Genomic DNA, 18,075 nt, shown 5'->3' with positions numbered 1-18,075 from the left:
ATGGTGATTAAACATATTAACAACAATAAAGTTTAGTATTCAATTGGGAATACTATTTACAAAATAGAGTGAAATACAATCAACACCTGAAAGCCAGAATGATAACTAAAAATCATAACATTCATATGTACAGTTTTTTTTTTTTTTTTTTTTTTTTTCTTTTTTTTTTTTTTTAAATTTAGGGACCAAGTGCAAAAATCAAAGTCTTAATTTCCCAAAACAATAATTACAATAATAATGCATTCTTGATTGTATATCTTTTTAAAGTGTAAGAACGAGGCACAAATGTAACACCAATCCTGGAGTGTGAGTTGAATAGTGTCACTGATTTTTATTTTATTTTTTCTAATTTTACTTAGCTCTTGCCAATGATTTTTTGGATCTCAACTTTCATTTCTTGCACCAAGTCCCTCAAAAAGTTGAACTAAAGAAATTTTTAGTCATCATGGAAAATGCTTTAGGTTACGTTGTAGTTGTTGCTTCGTTTTGCTCAACAGTATTTTGATTATTAATTTGTGCTGCAGAAGGTGCCGTTGGTCTTGTACCATTCACATATAGTGGCTATGGAAAAAAAAATTAGAAGGACATCATTAAATATTAACTATAAATATTTTTTAACTAAATGAACTTAAATGTATTAAATAATTTATTTTCTAAAAAAATTATTAAATTATATTTTTAAACCGATTTGTGGTAGCGCAACTCACTTCCATAGTTGAAAATTAATGATTCCATTATTGTGCACTGCACTGATTTCTCTGTGTAGAAGCTAGTGGTGTAGATCCTAAGATCTGATGTCTGCATGCAGCAAGATGATGTGGTTGAAAATTGTCTCATTAATGTTGTGTAGAAGTTACACAAAATTTGGTAATTACAGCTCAGATGTCAAATACGCATTTTAAACTATGGAAAGGTCCTTTTGTTGTTGTCGAAGGATAGAAACGTGGATAAAGAGGCTTTTGCTGTATGTAACAGCCTGTGATGAGTGACATTTTTCCTGCCTTTACTATCGCACTTTTTTACTTATGGTCTACTAGTTAATGTTCTGCATACTTTCACACATTTTTTAATACTAAAATAGAATTTGAGGTACTAGCTGGTAAGGTTCAAGGGGTCCCAGATTCAAGGTACATTATTGTAACTGACCATCAAGACTATTATTTTTATCTGTCATAACACGGAACATATTGTCTGTCTTAAGAAAACTGCCTCCCTGACTATTTATAAAAACGTTTACTGTCTGTCTGCACGTTTTCAATAATTACACTCTATAACAAAAAAATCGACGCACCAAGAAGCAATCCTCCAATTGCTTTGAAATTTCGTATGCATGAATGTTTTGAACAGATTTGGCTGGAATGATGCCGACTGGGGACGTATAGTCTTTAGCGACGAATCCCGCTTCCAACTGTGTCCTGACGATCATCGAAGACGTGTTTGGAGACGCACAGAGCAGAGGGGGATCCTGCAGTCACTATCGCACACCACACCGGCCTTCAATAAGGCATTATGGTCTGGGGTGACATTTCCTTTGACAGCTGGACCCCTTTGGTCGTCATTAGAGGTAAACTTACTGCACAGCGGTACGTCGACGACATCCTAAGACCTGTTTTACTACCGTTCCTTTTGCAGCGCCCTGGGCTGGTTTTTCAGCAGGACCACATACGGCACGTGTTGCTCTGAACTGTCTGCAAGCTTGTCAAACTCTTCCTTGGCCTGCCAGATCACCAGATCTCTCTCCCATCGAGCATGTCTGGGATATGACGGGAAGGCGATTGCATCTGGCACGGAATGTTGATGACCTCGTTCGACAATTGGATCGAATTTGGCAGGAAATACCGCAAGAGACCATCCGGGAGCTTTATCGGTCTATGTCACGCAGTGTGGCATCTTGTAACCGGGCTAGAGGCGGATCAACACCTTATTAAAATTGTTACTATAACTCTGCAATAAATTATTCAATTGTTCTGAAATTTTAATCATTTACTATTCTGTACATTGTCTTCCTATCCACCAATTTTCGTTTCAATCGGACAACACCTTCTTGGTGCGTCGATTTTCTTGTTATGGAGTGTATTTATACACTCTATAACAATTGAATAATAAATATCCTAAGGTCCAAATATATAAATGTCCTAAGAAACCAGAGTTATATCCCGGCAAGATGACATATCAAGAGCTGCGAAATTAAAAACAATCCATGGAGAAAAAATAGGACCCAAAGCTGTTTCCCTTGGAAATTTCGCCTAAAGAAACAGATTTTTACAAACCGAAATCAGCAGTCCCTGTTTCAGAAGGAATACGAGAGAATGGTTATGGAAGAAAAATAAAAATACCAAATAAACTGGACTTGTGAACTATAAAAAAATTTTACGTTAAGACATTAAGTATTAAAAATATCTTTATAATCAGAAATTGTTGTAAAACAAAAAAAGAAAAAAAAAATTTAAAACTAAAATAATTTGAAATTTATGTTTTAAAAGGGTTATACTTAATTCTAAAAAAAAAAGTTTACAATTTATTTTGTTCGTGGGGAGGATGTTGCGGGTTCGCATAATCTATATTTTATAAGAAATCAATAAATATTTTATTTGTAATAAATTAGTTGAAATCTGGCGACATAATACAAAATATATAAAAAATAGAAAAAACAATCGATAAGTATAAAAGAAAACGGTGTCTTTAAGTAGTTATTCTTCCTATGTGTCATTATATGTGTAAAATGTCCTCGTCCTATAAATAAATGTGCTCTTGTCTCAAACAAGCTGTTTTCTTCTTCTTGTGCGTCGTCGTCCAATATGGTTCATAAAATTCAAAGTTCGACTTCCCAACAGCGGTGTTAGATGTAGTCTACTGAATGGCAAAAAAAGAGAATTGCCACATGATTTGGCTTATTGAAAAATTACTTTATGACAAATTGGTCAGCTCATATCAGCAGAAATACCTGATGTTGCCATTGATCCAGACTTTTTTCAGATCATCATCCAAAATCTGTTTCATGGTCCGTGTGCATCACCATACATGTCTGTTTGAAAATGCACTAACGACTCCTAGAGAATTAACTGTTGAGACTATCACTGGTTTTTCACCATTAAATAAAATTCTCATTTCAAATCATAATCGCAAATCTCATTTACACACTTAAATGCAAACTTAAAATTCAAACGGAAAGCGTTGCAACGCTCGCGGGGTACAGCTAGTTTATAAATAAAAAGAAAGAAGACAAAAATTCACGTTTAACCACGCTCTTAGAAAACTTAATATTTTCTTACCAAGTTAAAAAGTTAGTTATGTTTACATCCATCAATATATATCAAAACCATTATTTGTAACAAAAACATGCTGGATCCTAAGGACAAAACTATTTCTCATGCAAATATTTTGATCAGAATTAACATCCGCAAAGGCAGAAGACAATATTTTATAGTGTGTTTCATTCAGCACTTCCATCTGTTGACGACGTTCGCAACTAATTTCGAAATTTTATGAGTATAATATTTTTTTAAGAGCTGAACGCAGTAAATTATATATTTCCACCGACTTGCATTATTTATTTATTTTTTAATTCTTCTGTTTTTTTTAGCAAAAAATTTTTTTAATAAAAGTATTAATTCTGATGAACATAAATGTAACAAAAGTATATCTCACTATCTCTGAAGCAGCAGTAGCAATTCCAAATATAGCTGATTAATTAAGTATGGAGTTTGGCGATGTCAGCGTTTGTGGATGATGGGCAAATTGGTCTAATGAATTATCTCCAACTAGAGTCCTGCCATTAGAGGGCAGCATTACACCAATCTGTGAAGGTAAAAAAAAAACTATCTAAATATGCTAGAAATAATTGTATTATGATTTATTAGAGCAAATTATTATATTAAATAATATAATTAAAATATTTTTGTACAAAAAAAAGATCTAAAAATCCATTTATCAACTGTGGATTTTGGAGGAACAAATAGTGATATTTGTAATTTGTGACCACTTTCACAAGGGCGCTATACTGCAGGAGAAACCCTGCAAGAGAAATTCTTTTTCACCTGCCTAAGTAATTTAAAATATAGAAAAACTAAGTCCAGGTAAACCTAAAGTAATCCTTGAAGTCTCAATTGCTGAAAAAAAAATATCAAAGCATCAAAATGCAAACAAATGATTGCAGTAACTCGTAGTGGGAAAGTATTCCTAAAATAATACTGCCTAATAAAAATAGTAAAACTTTAGTGTCCTTAGTCGTCGATTAAATCTTCTCTTAACTAAATGTTTGGGGTCATGACCCTCTTGATGGCCACGCTATTAACAGCTATTACAATGGATAGAATACATACTCAAAACGCTGTACTGGTGTTATAGGAGTGCAAAATACGTACTTGAGATGTTCTCACGGGGTAAGGAAAGTTCTCTTTTGCTTTAGAGGGTCTTGTCAAAACCTAAAAATAAATTTTAAAAAAAAATTTTAAGTTTTAAAAAAATCAATACATATTAAGCTTATATTTTTCAGATTTGATTTCATCGTCAATATTTTTCTAGCATTACATTAATATGATAAGAGTGGCCAACAAATCTGCCCTTCAGATGCCTGTATGACTTAGGTCATTCTCCAGGTGGGCATTGGGGAAAAAAAACATTAATATGATATTGGTAACACTCTGAAATTCATCTGTATGGATGATTCTAAGACAATACTGGATCTTGGGCTTGAATTACTATGATTTAGATCTAAGAGCGAATGGCGGTAGTAATTACCCTGCCACCGCAGCATGCTCCCCAACTGCGCGTTGTAACTCTAAAATTGTTCGGAATATTATATTTTATTTTTTATTTCGTAACCGTCATTGAACAGCCGACCCAATTTTGGGTCTACGACTACTAATGTTCAACTCCGTAGCCTTGTAGTTTTAAACCCAATCCAGAAGATTAGGGAACTCCTAATTCAAGTATTGGGAGAAATTTACCTTCGTGGAGGACTTTTTGATAGAACTAACCCTCATTTGCGTTACATGAAGAGGAAAGCTATGAAAACCTCCCACGGTTAGCCTGATGGCAGGGGGACTGTAACCCTTGATCCTTCTACCACTGAGGATAATTTACAAGCACTGTGGTTTGAACCCTGTTCACCTCATTGGAAGGCAAACGCTCTATCCCTTGAGCCATCACGGCTCAGAAACGGAGTGAATTTTCTAAGACTCTCTCAAAGTGATATCCAGTCTTTGAATCAAAGCCCATTATCCGTGGTAAGCTAGGGATGGGCGTATTAAATAGAATTTTCATACTTATAACTATATATAATATGTCAATATAGTTTTTTTTAATTATATATAGAGAGTTTTTACAAAAAGTAATTTTTAAAGAGCCTCAATTATCTTGTAACTCAATTAATTAATAATCGCGTCATATCACAATATTATCTTTTTAATGTTGAAGTACAAATAGTGTTTCCGTTAATAATTTTATTGATAGTTAAAAAAAAGTTTGTTTTATAAAATATTAAAAATTTTAACCACATTTATCTTGAATTGTTTATAAGATGATAAAATTGTAAACCATTTTTTTTTATCTCTAATAAGTTGCCATGCTAAAACCTTTAATATGATAAGGAAAGTAAAATATACAGCTTCTTAAATTAATTTTAAAATATTCATTGTTATTTTTTTAATTAAAAAGCTATCAATAATTAGGAATTTTTATCTTAAACATTGACAAACATAAAACACAACTCTTTATAATATGATGAATATCATAATATAATGAATGTAAAATGAAATGATGAATGAGGGTAGGTACTTTTATTTACGTCGCAATTGAACTGCACAATGGGCTATTGGTGACAGTCTGGAGAACATCCTTGAGGATGATCCGAAGACATGCCATCGCAATTTTGATCCTCTGCAGAGGGTATGGCTCCCCTGCTTTGGTAGCCCGACGATCTGCATGCGAAATCGAGCAGTTTTCGGTAGAACAATTTAACGAGGACACTGTTAACAGCACTCTCGGTATCTACACAGGCTGATCAAAGTGATCACGCACCCGCTTACTGACCGCAGCCAGTGATGCTTGACTTCAGTGTTCTACTGGGAACTGTGTCTTTACGAACAGTCCACTGCGGGGCAAATGATGAATATAATGAATGGTATTATTGAATTTGATTAATAATAGTTCTTAAATATATATGAAAATTATATGAGAATTTTCAAATAACGCTCTTCCTTACAAAGAAAACGAAATGAGCTGATATTGAAATGAACAGTTCCACGGCGTTGATAAGTTTCTCTCGAATCCACTTTCGCACAACATAAGTTGAAACCAGAATAACTACTGGTGCTGCGAGGAACCTAGAAAGAAAACAAACAGTTTTATATATTAAAAAAATAGTCTTTAAACGAATATGCTTAAACAATGTAATGTAATTCTATTGAAGCCTCTAACAACAGAATGGGGATTGCGTTTTGCAATTATTTGTTGACAAGGGAAATAAGGAATGTAAAAAATATTTACGTAAAAATCTAAAATCCCTAATGATTGAACCAAAGATTGAACAAATAAATCTCTTTTTAAGTTGCGAAAGTAATGCGAGTTAGTGAAAGAAAAAAAATCTGCTTGAGCACATGTTAAAGGAATGTTGCGATTCGCTTTTTTTAGGGGTAGAAAAGGTATGTCACAAGGGAAAGAGAAGGGTGTCCAAAAGTTCCAAAAATATGCTTACCTATTATTAGAGCGTTTATTTTTTTACTTCTCCTGGGAAAAAAACCCATATACAACCAATAATAATTAAAAAATATAGGAAATTTTGTGACAATAATAAATGAAAAATTAAAACTATTAGCATAAAAACTATTTTTAGCCTATTATTATAATAACTATTTTTAGCCATTTATATCTAATAAATAACTTAAATCACGTAAACTTCCCATTTCTTTGCTTACATGTTTAAACTTTTTTAGAGAATAATTTAAGAATCCTGAAATCTGTGGTGTTTAAGGGCGCTAAATTAGTTAAAACTAGTTTACCTTGTTATTCTTTATTTTATTTTATTACCAGCGTTTAACAGTAGACCCATTTTTCGCTTCGTAGCCTTGCAATTTTGAACCCAACCTGGAAGACAAGGGAGCTCCAAGATCAAGTAATGGGATTAACTAGAAACCATGGAGGCTTTTATTTATATTTATTTGTTCATGTTATTTATTTATTTGCCGACCGACCTGTGTAGGGGGCAGGGAACTGTCCTTGCACCAGAAAGGTCCTGGGTTCGAATCCCGGCCAAGGCATGGATGTTTCTTTCTCTCTGTGTGTGTTCCATGTTCTTTCTCCTTTGTGGGTGAGTGTGACCCGCCCTATAAGCGGGTTGTGGTTGTGTGAATGGCGTGGCAGAAGTCGAATTCCTGGCCATAGATGGCGCCACTGAAAAACAGGAACAATCGCACCCCCACTGCCTAAACAGGTATACGACAAAAAAAAATTTTTTTTTTTGACAGAATTATCTCGCATATGCGTTAAACAGTAAGGATAATCACAAAAATTTTTTAGGATTAACCCGCATCCAGGAGATTCTAACTCGTATCCATCAACCGTTGAGAATATTTTATGTCATCACTGTTATCGGCACGCACGAGCAGGGAACAGAATTCGTAACGATCAGCTATCGTTCGGATTCAAACTTCATTGGGAGGCAAACGCTGAAACGCTCTATCCCTGTCTAAGAAAGTCTTTTTTTTTTTTTTTTTTTTTTTTAATTTGGATGCTTTTTCAACAATGTATGTATTTTAAATCTATAATGTAATTGTAAATACAATTGAAATCGAAATTTTAGTTCAATTAGTTGTCTGAACATTGCGCTTAAATTAACAACAATCCCTTTTATTTCAGCCTTTGATTATGTTCGCAAAATATTAAACACTGCGCCTCTCTGACTGTTAGAGAATTAGTGTCATGCAGAAATTCTTTTCGATGTTAGAAATTTAAAATTTTGTTTTGCTTACCATATGGAATAAAGTAAAAATAGCTTAGTGTAGAAGTTTGATTTCTCGGGATAGTGTATCATTGTAAAAGTGACAGCATACACAAACCAAGCCCAGCCAACTAAGCGTAATCCAATTATGCCATAACCTACTGGACTTTCATAAATGTATAAAACCTTTCCTGGGTCAAAGAACTGGAAAGAAAAATATTTGAGAACAATTTATTTATCTTGAATTATTGCAAAAAAAAAAGTTTTTTAAAAAAAGTAATCATACTGCATATCAGGTCAAAAAAAGAAAAAAAGATAGACATAAATGTTTTTTTTTAAATCTGTAATGGAAAACGGGTAATATCACTAAGATTCAAAATTAGTTGAAAATTTGTCAACAACTAGCGCCATCTGCAATTTCAGCGTGGTGTAGTACAAGGACATTGTTAACAGATGCCCAAACAAGCAGTTTTGTTGAAATTAACGGAAATATAGTTTTTCCATTCAGAAGCGCCATCTCTTGTCGAACTTTATTACACATTTTAAAGTTTGTTGAGAGATATCTCGTTTCCTAAGCAGAACGGATTAACATTTTTACCTGCTTATTATTTTTTAAAAGATGTCAATTTTTTGTATAAATAGCATCTTTGCATTATTCTTTAATTTATTTAGAACAGAAAAATTATGAAAATATTTTTTTCCTGCCATTATATGTCGGATTGAGTATTAGTTATTACGTATTTCAAGTGGTGCATGTTCCCAGGTTTAATTAAAATGCTAATTTTAACATTTAATAAAGACTTACTTGTTCTTCATATAAGAATAACACTGCATACACAAGAATATACAAGAACAGAAAAACAAATATTTCAAAATATGTTATTTTGCTTAATCTTCCTCTTGTGACTGTATAACCCTTAGCTATTAAAATCAGCAGAACAAGTAAAAACAATGTACTGAGAGCTTCAATCACTTTTCCTAAAAAATGAAGAGAAGAAATTTTTATAATGGTTACCTTTTCTTATCGTGCTACTGAAACATAAGTTCATTAACAATTATTTTACATATTGGGCTATCCTGAAAATTCATGCCAATTTTAAATAGGTAGCATAGATGGCTAGATTCGAATATATCAGAATAGTTGAAATCAAAAGATATGAGTACACACAGAAGACGGAATTTGAAAAGTTCGGACGAATTGAAGATAGCTATTGGATACAAAACAGGAGGTGTGTTCCTTATGGAAAAACCCGATCTCAATTATCATTGATAACTCGGCAAAAATTGTTAGAGCTTGATTGAAATGTTCTAGACCTTAAAATAAACACTCCATAAAGCGAAAACAAAAAAAAAGGGGTGATTTAAATTAAATAAGCAACCGATCTCTTTTTCCCAACGTTTTTTAATTATTTTTTTGAAAATCTTTTAATGAAGAATACATTAATGCAAAAAGACTTTGGAAAACAGAATTTTCATTAAAATGTCCAATGTCCCCATTCAAAATTTTGATCTTTCAGAATGCATCAATTTGTGAAGGAAAGATTCATGGGAAAGGAGAATACTTTAGCAATCCACGTATGTTCAAATTGTAATGTATACATTAAATGCATTAGGCCTCCCCAAATATTTTAAATTATGTTTTTTTAAAGTCAGTATATTTAACTAAATTTTGTGACATATTTATATTAGTTTTATTGTTGAATTAACTTTTTATAGCGTATATTATTTCTTATATAATTTTTTTAATATATAATTTAATGCAAGTGAGGAAAAAACAGGCTATTAAATGAAAAGGACCTATCGATATCGGTCACTCACTCATTAGGTCTGAGAAATAAGTGGCTACTTAACTGTTTGGAGTCTACCGGCCACTGGCTACTAACTGAAAATTTAGATTTTTTGGTCCAGAATGTTCTATCCATTTATCATGCGACGGTGCCCTGCTCCTATAATTTCACCTTTACTTGATGATACAAAAGGCACTTGCGCTTCAACTTGCAGTGACTCATGTGAAACAAGTTTTCTACCAGCAACCAACGCTACGCATCAATTTACCTCGTGTGCTGGTTGGTGAAGCATGGATATCCAATAATCTTAATTTCATTTAACTTTATGTATTTTTATTTGTAATTCTTAATAATGTTTAAATTAAATTTATTCTTCAAATTTTAATTGGTAATTTGTTTTAATGTTCATAAAAAAAAAACTTAATTTACCAAAATCCCATCCTCATTATTCATCAGAATTTTTTCCTCACATTTTTTTACTATTTCGGTCATCTTTTAAATTTAACTGTTCCTCAGCGTTTTTGGGGGAGGGGTATTAATACTACGATATGATTAAAAACCCCTGTAAAAGATCTGCCAATACAACTGATAAGTCCAGAGAGGGAAGAATTTTTAAGTTTATAGGAGGGAAAAAAAGTTATGGTACAAAATGGCATTTGCAGGATTTCAATGTATTGTGCTTCAATTTCCTTTCAGAATTAGCATGAAATTTATTGACGACACAAAATGTAGCTAGAGCAGCTTCCTAATTCAGAAAATTCCTCATCAATATCTTCCTCTATCATTCCCACTTAAGATATAAAGAATTTTCCCAGCTCATAAAAGTCTAAATAAATAGACATTAAATATCTTACTATATTTAAATCAAATTATTTATAATTACGAAATTTCAAAGTTCACTAAAAATACTTTTAAAAACACCAGAAAACTATAGATTAATCATTTAAAAATAATAATTTTGTTTGAGATGCAGAAATTGTTTAGTGTCCCCTCGGTGGTTACACAATGAAAAAAGTAAGGCTATTTATTATTAATCTGTTAGTTAATATGAGTATTATTGCATTAAAATATAATACCAAACATAATAATCAAACACCAAACATAATAATCAAGCAATAGTAATCTTAGTTTATTATTTTTAACGGTCTGATTAATCAAAGGGCGTAGTGCCATTACCCGGTATACCTAATATTTTTTTCCTTTTAAAGTTAAGTGCCACTGCTCGGTATACCCTATAGTAAAGTGTTTTTAAGGTGAAATTCCACTGCTTGGTATACATACACTGATGTTTTTAAGGTGAATTTCCACTTCTTGGTATACATACACTGATGTTTTTAAGGTAAAGTGTCATTGTGCTCCCGAGATTCCTTATGCTGACCATTGAGATGAAGGGTTGCTTTTGTGGATCCGATTTAGCACACCACAATTTGGCAATTTTTTACTGCCTCTTTTAACGAAATAGTTTCAAAAAATAATATCATGAGTATTATACATAGCTATTATTACTTAGTACAAGCATTATTGTGAGTATTACTAAATTTTGTTTGGGTAACGGAAATATGAGTAATGCAAAAATAATAGTCGTAATGGCTGAAATTGGAAAATATCATTATAGATCGTTAAATGTCTATATTTTTGACTGAGTCATCGGCTCCTGATAATACATGTAGGTGTAGCAAATTCACCAATATCGTGATCAGTGTTTATAATTATCGAATACGATAATTTCGTGATCATTATTGGTAATATATCAAAAATATAATATCATGAATACTATATACATAGCGAAATTTTATTGAATACGGGAGTTCGTGAGTATTTCTAAATTTTGTTTGGATAACGAAGATACTAACCGATGCAAAAATAATATAAATCAATCAAATTTGAAAAAGATTGTGATCTATTTTTAAATGCCAATACTTTTGACATAGTGATATTAAAATTAGTACTTAACAGTCAAAGAGAGGCCAATTTTTGTGTGGGGGACAACTTGAAAAAACATTCACCAACACATGGTCCCTAAGTAAAAGCCAAAAGCGATCAAACAGCGGATAAATGGTTTGAACGTATACATAAATTATTTATTTGAGTATTCAAATTTAAGTTTTACATCCGTTAAGGTTCAACTGCTGGGTCTCAATATCAAGAAAATTAACAGCATAGTCTCTCGCCTAGACATAAAAAAAGTTGAAGAAAACTAGTTGCAAATGAAATTCCGTTTTAATTACCAATTACATATGCCGTGTTGGATAAATGTAAGGACTAAACGCAGAACCTTTTAATATAAATCAGTGGTTTCCAACTGGCGGCCGGGGGGCCGCATCCGACCAGCGAAGCTTTCTTTTGTTGCCCGCGAACTAAAATATATTAGTTGTCATTTGCTTGCTGACAATTTTCGTGAAAAATCTGTATGGGTTTAAAATACTTTTCTCGTTAATAAAAACCTACTTTCTTCGTTTCTGTGAAATTTAACATATCAACGGTGCAAAAAAATTTATTTCTCAGGTTTTGCATCCAAGAAAAAAAAATCTGACAGTAATATTTAATGTTCCTTCAAACATAAAAGAGTCCTACATAAAATTTTGATAAAGTTGCGGCCCGCCATTTGATTTGTGTTTTTAATTGTGGCCCCCGGCCTCATGCAAGTTGGAAACCCCTGATATAAATACTCAGTTACTAGATTATGATTTTTACACTTCTTCAACAGCGCTATTAAGCTAATGACAAGTTTTTGTTTAAAATGGTAGCATATGCTATATTCAGAAGACATAATCTTTTTTTTAAAAAAACAAATTCACTACAATACCCATTTTCGTCAAATCTGAAATATACCCGAAAACACCTAAAATTTGTAAGAGCGTACATATAAGAGGCAAAAATTAAAGTCATCAGCCTCACTTATATACTTATACTTTGTGTTGATATTTGACTATACGATTTCAAATCTCGAGACACTCGAAATTCTACATACTTATAAAAGTCAGGCCAACTGGTTCGTTGCTCGTTGCTTTAGTTTTATTTGGAGACAGAATTAGTCATATCGAGCGTCGACGCTATTTTTAAAAAAAATGGTTAAAGCAACAATCTATAAGTTTACCCAAGAGTTTGAGTTCCATTAGAGCATATCCTTCTTTCGCAAGATTCGCATAATAGGCACACATAAATGATAAACCACAACATTCCAGAATCACTGAAGTAAGGTAGAGAGCATAAGTGCGATGAAACAAATGTCTGGATCGAAGAGCATCTGCAAATTAATGAAAATTTCTTCAAATTTAAATGTTATACTAATAGTCTCATGATTAGGTGATCAAAAAATAAGGAACTTGGCGCTAAGAGCTTAAGGAAACTCCCACAAAATTTTCGAGACTTAAAAATTCATCCCAAAATCATACTCGAACTTTGTATACGCGAGGTATGGCGAAAAACAATTGAAGGCATGCGTTACTCTGATAGAAATTATTGAGAGTTTTGTGCAATAATACCGTTCTAATATCCTGTAACCTTAATATGGCTAGATAATTAACTAATTATTAACTATCGTACCTACTAAACTTAATTACATGTAATATGGTGCCACTTGAACGGAACTAAAACATAGTTTAACACCTTATTATGATTGCTATAAATTTGCAAAACTTCATGTCTTAAAATAATAATATTATTAATAGTTTAACTTGAACGGAACAGAAACAGAGATGAATTGAACACCCTATTGCAGCAAATTCACAGCGCATTATGGTTTCAAGTACCGATATCGTTGTTCAAATTTCAACTTATTTTTCTGAGAGTGTAGTGGTATTAGCTTGCATAATTTATTTTGATTTAATGTGTTATAGTTTCCAGCTACAAAACTATAATCAACAATAAACTTAAAATTAGTAAAGCTTAAACTTATGATAAAATTACAAAGTTATCACAGTAATAGTGAGTCCTCCCACGATTACGTTTTACACTCTACACATTTTTAGAATCCTTTTAGAGACTGAAATGAAATAACTTTTAAAACTTAAATTAATATTTAAATGAAGGGGAAAAATGCTTTCAACATTTATCGTGCATTATTGAGGTCGGGAAAAGAAAATAAGGGATTAAAATCATCAAAACACCAGCTTGTCCGATGAGAATGAGAAAACACTTTTTAAGCTACGAGGCTCATCCAGAAAGTAAGTTTCCCGAATTTATTTAAAAAAAGAACTCACACTTTCGGGAACATATTTAAACTTGGCAACTAGTACAGCAATGTTTCAGCTATTTTTCAACTTAGCCACCACCAGAATTGAGACACTTGTCGTATTGTGGGATCAACTTTTGTATCCGTCTGTCGTAGAACTCTGCCGCCTGTGAATGGAACCAGCATGCGACAGACGTCTACCGTTACTGTGGCCGTTACTGTGAAACACTGCGGAAATTGTGACTTGCCATTCAAAACAAGAGTCGTGGAATGCTTACTGCAAGTGTTGCTCTCCTCTATGACAATGGTTATCCACATACGGCCCGACGCACAGTAGCTGTTTTGACGGAATTTGGCAGGGAGTTGTTTGATCATCCACCCTACAGCCCTGATATTGCTCCCAGCGATTTTCACGTTTTCTTGCACCTCAAGAAATTCCTGTCCTCCGCTGGGCGTTTTGGCAACGACGAAGAGCTGAAGACGTTTATCACATGCTGGTTCCATTCGCAGGCGGCAGAGTTCTACAACAAACGGATACAAAAGTTGATCCCACAATACGACAAGTGTCTCAATTCTGGTGGTGGCTAAGTTGAAAAATAGCTGAAACATTGCTGTACTAGTTGCCAATAAATATGTTCCCGAAAGTGTGAGTTCTTTTTTTAAATAAATTAGGGAAACTTACTTTCTGGATGAGCCTCGTACATTCTCAAATAAACCGATTTTAGAATAATTTAATTTTTCTTTTGCTCCTATTGATATCAGCAGCGTTTGGGCAAAACATAAAAACGTTTTTGCATAGATTTTTTCTTCAGTTTTTGAGGCTTTTAATTATTATATACACGTTTTTTCGAATTATTGGATAAACTTAACTCCCATCCAAGACGATTCTTACTCCTCTTCACTGCAGTCAAAGAGAACCATCACTCTAAAGTAAACACATTTTTAAATTGAATGTTAGAAGTTATTGCCATAAGAGTATCTTACCAGCTTCAATAAACGACAAGAGAAGTAAAACAATGTAGAGTAGCAAAAAACTAATATCTATCTGCAATATGTCTAAAAATATACAAAATAATTAATATTTAGTTATAAGATTATATTGCATATCTTAGAGTTTAAAATTCATGAAATAACTTAATAAACATAGAATGTTATGAACTTTATAAACATGAAATCGATTTTTTTTTCTGTAGTCTTAACAATATTCAATTGAAGTCATTTCAGAATTGAAACCATACTAAGAACACAATAATATATTTAGAATAGAGGAAGACAATAGCATGAAACAGAGAGGAGACAATTCATAAAAATAAGCATAGATAGAAGATAATAATATACATACAAAAAAAAATTACTTACAAAACTCATCTGCTGAAAAATGCTTAAACCAAAAGCTGTTATGATCATTTGTCATAGTAATTTTGTACTCCAGATACAATCCCTATAAATGTACAAAAACTGCAATTAGCTATTTTTTGCTTAAACTAAATACATAATTATGTTTAATAAAGAATGCTTAAATAAAAAAGGGGTTAGATTTTTTAAAAAAAACATACATCAAACATTTTGATTTAATATCAGAGACGTTAAAAGCGGGGAACTATTATCCTGCAGATTTTTTAATGTGCCTCTCACCTAAACAATCAGTCGCCATGTCGCATTTACACTTAATGTAATGTGACAATTTAATTTCTAATTTTACCTAAGCCTTTGATTTTTCCTTAAACGTTATTCCTTTTTTTCGATTTAGCAATTTTATTTTTAACTTTCTTGTTGACCTTTCTCATGGTCATTGCGGTCATCGCACTTCCCCTTACGGAATTTTTAAGTCACTTTGTGAATACATTCTCTTTTTGTGCCTCCTTCTTGCAAGTTCCTTTTTTTTTTTTCCTCCAAGATGCGGACTTCGGTCCGTGTCAAGGAAATTTATGTTTTACATCTTTTTCTCAGTCAGTCTATAATTTAAATTAAATCTGTGAAATTAATTTCTGTAATTCTAATAGCTTCATTTTTTACCTTTAATTTTTTTATATTAAAGACCCTCTTAAATTAAGCTTTCTTTCTATATATGTTTTTTCAATAGTTAAATCTTTTTCGCTTTCCTTTTTTTTCTACATGACATCATTTCTTTCGTCACCCATTTCTATTAAAGGTGCTCCTAATGTTAAAAATTGTTTTAAAGACGTCTTTCCACTAGTTATGTTGTTAAATTTTCTTTTCTTAAATAAATCTTAAACGCAAGTTAAAAATATGTGTTTCATTTGTCTTCTTTTGATGGTTGTCTTTTAAAATGTCCTATGTGTACAGGGTGAGTGCCTTTCAATTATTGTTATGGGCATGCATAAATGTGAATTTATTAGTTTTTCTTATTGGAAACATCAGCTTACTGTATTAACTCATATATATTGTTTGGATATAGCATTACTTTACCGTTTTATCTTTAATCTTAATTTTACTTTAATTTCGCCCCTTTTCCAAATTTGGTGATACCAAATCATTCAATTTGTCCAAACCTCACACTTTGTAACCCTTTGAACTCATTGGGTTATTGTTATCCCACATTAGCATTGTACTACCACTTTCCTTAACGATCACATTCCCCTTAATTTAATTTAATTACCTTTTATACATTTCGGCCTTAATTTGTTTTATCATGACTTTGTAGAAATTATTGAGTTATGCTAGTATTGACTGAACATGACATCTTTAAGTTAAACTAACTATTTATTCAGTATACTACAAAAAGAAACAAAATGGAACGACGATCGTAATATATATAAAAACAATAAAGAGCACGGGCTTCATAGGTGAAAGTTAAATTAGTAGTGCTGATGTGTTCCCATATTTCCTAAAAATGTAAATACCAATGTTTTTTTTCTTTCCTATTAACACATCTACATCAATACTTTCCCTTGTTAAAAAGAGAAAAAAAACTAAACTACTAATTTCTAAGTAACACTTAAATGTTAAGAGTTCATAAGAGTCCCATCTTTTCACATAGCTTTAAAAGTCTTGGCTTAGGCAAGGGCTTCGTCAATATATCTGCAGTTTGCACCTCCGTTGAGATCTGCTGCACACTAATTTCTTCTTCTAAAACCTTTTCGCGAATGAAGAAATGTTTAATACTGATGTGCTTCGTTCTACGATGAAACTCGGGATTTTGAGCCAATCTGACCGCTGCACTATTATCAACAAAAATTGTTGGCACTTCTTTCAAGGAGGAAATTCCATTGAAGAGTCTTTTAAGCCAAATTAATTCTTTCGCGGCTTCATTTGCAGCAACTATCTCAGCCTCTGTGGTTGATATTGCAACCATAGGTTGACGCTGACTTAACCAAGATATAGCCCCACCTGCATGCAAAACTAAAACTCCGCTCGTCGATCTTCCTGTCTTCATGCAGCCTCCAAAGTCAGCATCACTAAAACATTCTAGAATTCCTGGTTTGTAGCCTGATTTATAAATAATACATTTTTGCTTGGAACTCGCAATGTATCGAAATACACGTTTTACTTTGATAAAATCTTCTTTGGCAGGATTTTCTAACTTACGTGACAAAACGCTTATAGCGTATGCCAAGTCAGGTCTAGTGCCCATCATAAGATACATTAATGCACCGACAGCTTCACGATAAGGAAATACTGTTTCCCTCTCTTCTTCACTAGTGCATGATTCTTCCTCTTTTAAAATAGGTGTATGAACTGGCCTACAATTACTCATACCAAACCGCTGTAGTATCTTTGTGGCGTAAGCTTCTTGTCCAAGTTTAATGCTTCCATCATCAAGTCTATAAATTTCTACCCCTAAAAAATATGATGATGGCTTGCTTGTAATTTTGAACTGAGCTTTCAACTGATTTATGAAGTCTCTTGACTCTTCTTCGTGAGTAGCAGCAACTAGTCCATCATCTACATAGAGAGCTACGGGTAGCTTTTTATCTTCTTTCTCCCGAATGAACAAACACTGATCCGCTTCATTAACTTTAAAGCCAAGGTTTAACAGGAATCTACCAAAACATTTATGCCAACAACGAGGAGCTTGTTTAAGGCCATACAAACTTTTCTTGAGTTTGCATACATCGTTGGTGCCATTAGTGTAACCTTCAGGTTGATACATGTAAATGGTTTCCTCTAAATCACCATATAAAAAGGCAGTTGATACATCAAATTGCGTAAGA

At 32.7% G+C, this 18,075-nt stretch overlaps 1 protein-coding gene across 1 annotated transcript in view; it reads right to left on the bottom strand.

The window, feature by feature from the left end:
* Positions 1 to 425: 425 nt before the first annotated feature.
* Positions 426 to 18,075, bottom strand: part of LOC107447762 (transmembrane protein 145-like) — a 38,889-nt gene continuing 21,239 nt past the window's right edge. Inside the window, exons 5-13 of the mRNA XM_087165815.1 lie at positions 15,260 to 15,341; positions 14,885 to 14,956; positions 12,824 to 12,973; positions 8,745 to 8,917; positions 7,971 to 8,143; positions 6,206 to 6,326; positions 4,365 to 4,424; positions 3,649 to 3,798; positions 426 to 561 (exon numbers count right to left, since the gene is read on the bottom strand). Of these exons, the coding sequence (XP_087021941.1) occupies positions 3,688 to 3,798; positions 4,365 to 4,424; positions 6,206 to 6,326; positions 7,971 to 8,143; positions 8,745 to 8,917; positions 12,824 to 12,973; positions 14,885 to 14,956; positions 15,260 to 15,341 (942 nt within the window). The 3' untranslated portion in view covers positions 426 to 561; positions 3,649 to 3,687. The remainder of the gene's footprint in view (positions 562 to 3,648; positions 3,799 to 4,364; positions 4,425 to 6,205; positions 6,327 to 7,970; positions 8,144 to 8,744; positions 8,918 to 12,823; positions 12,974 to 14,884; positions 14,957 to 15,259; positions 15,342 to 18,075) is intronic.

Source organism: Parasteatoda tepidariorum, chromosome 6 (assembly GCF_982258835.1).
Source record: "Parasteatoda tepidariorum strain Cologne lab strain chromosome 6, Ptep-v5.0, whole genome shotgun sequence".
NCBI classification, from domain to species: domain Eukaryota; kingdom Metazoa; phylum Arthropoda; class Arachnida; order Araneae; family Theridiidae; genus Parasteatoda; species Parasteatoda tepidariorum.
This window is presented reverse-complemented; position numbering and strand designations above follow the sequence as displayed.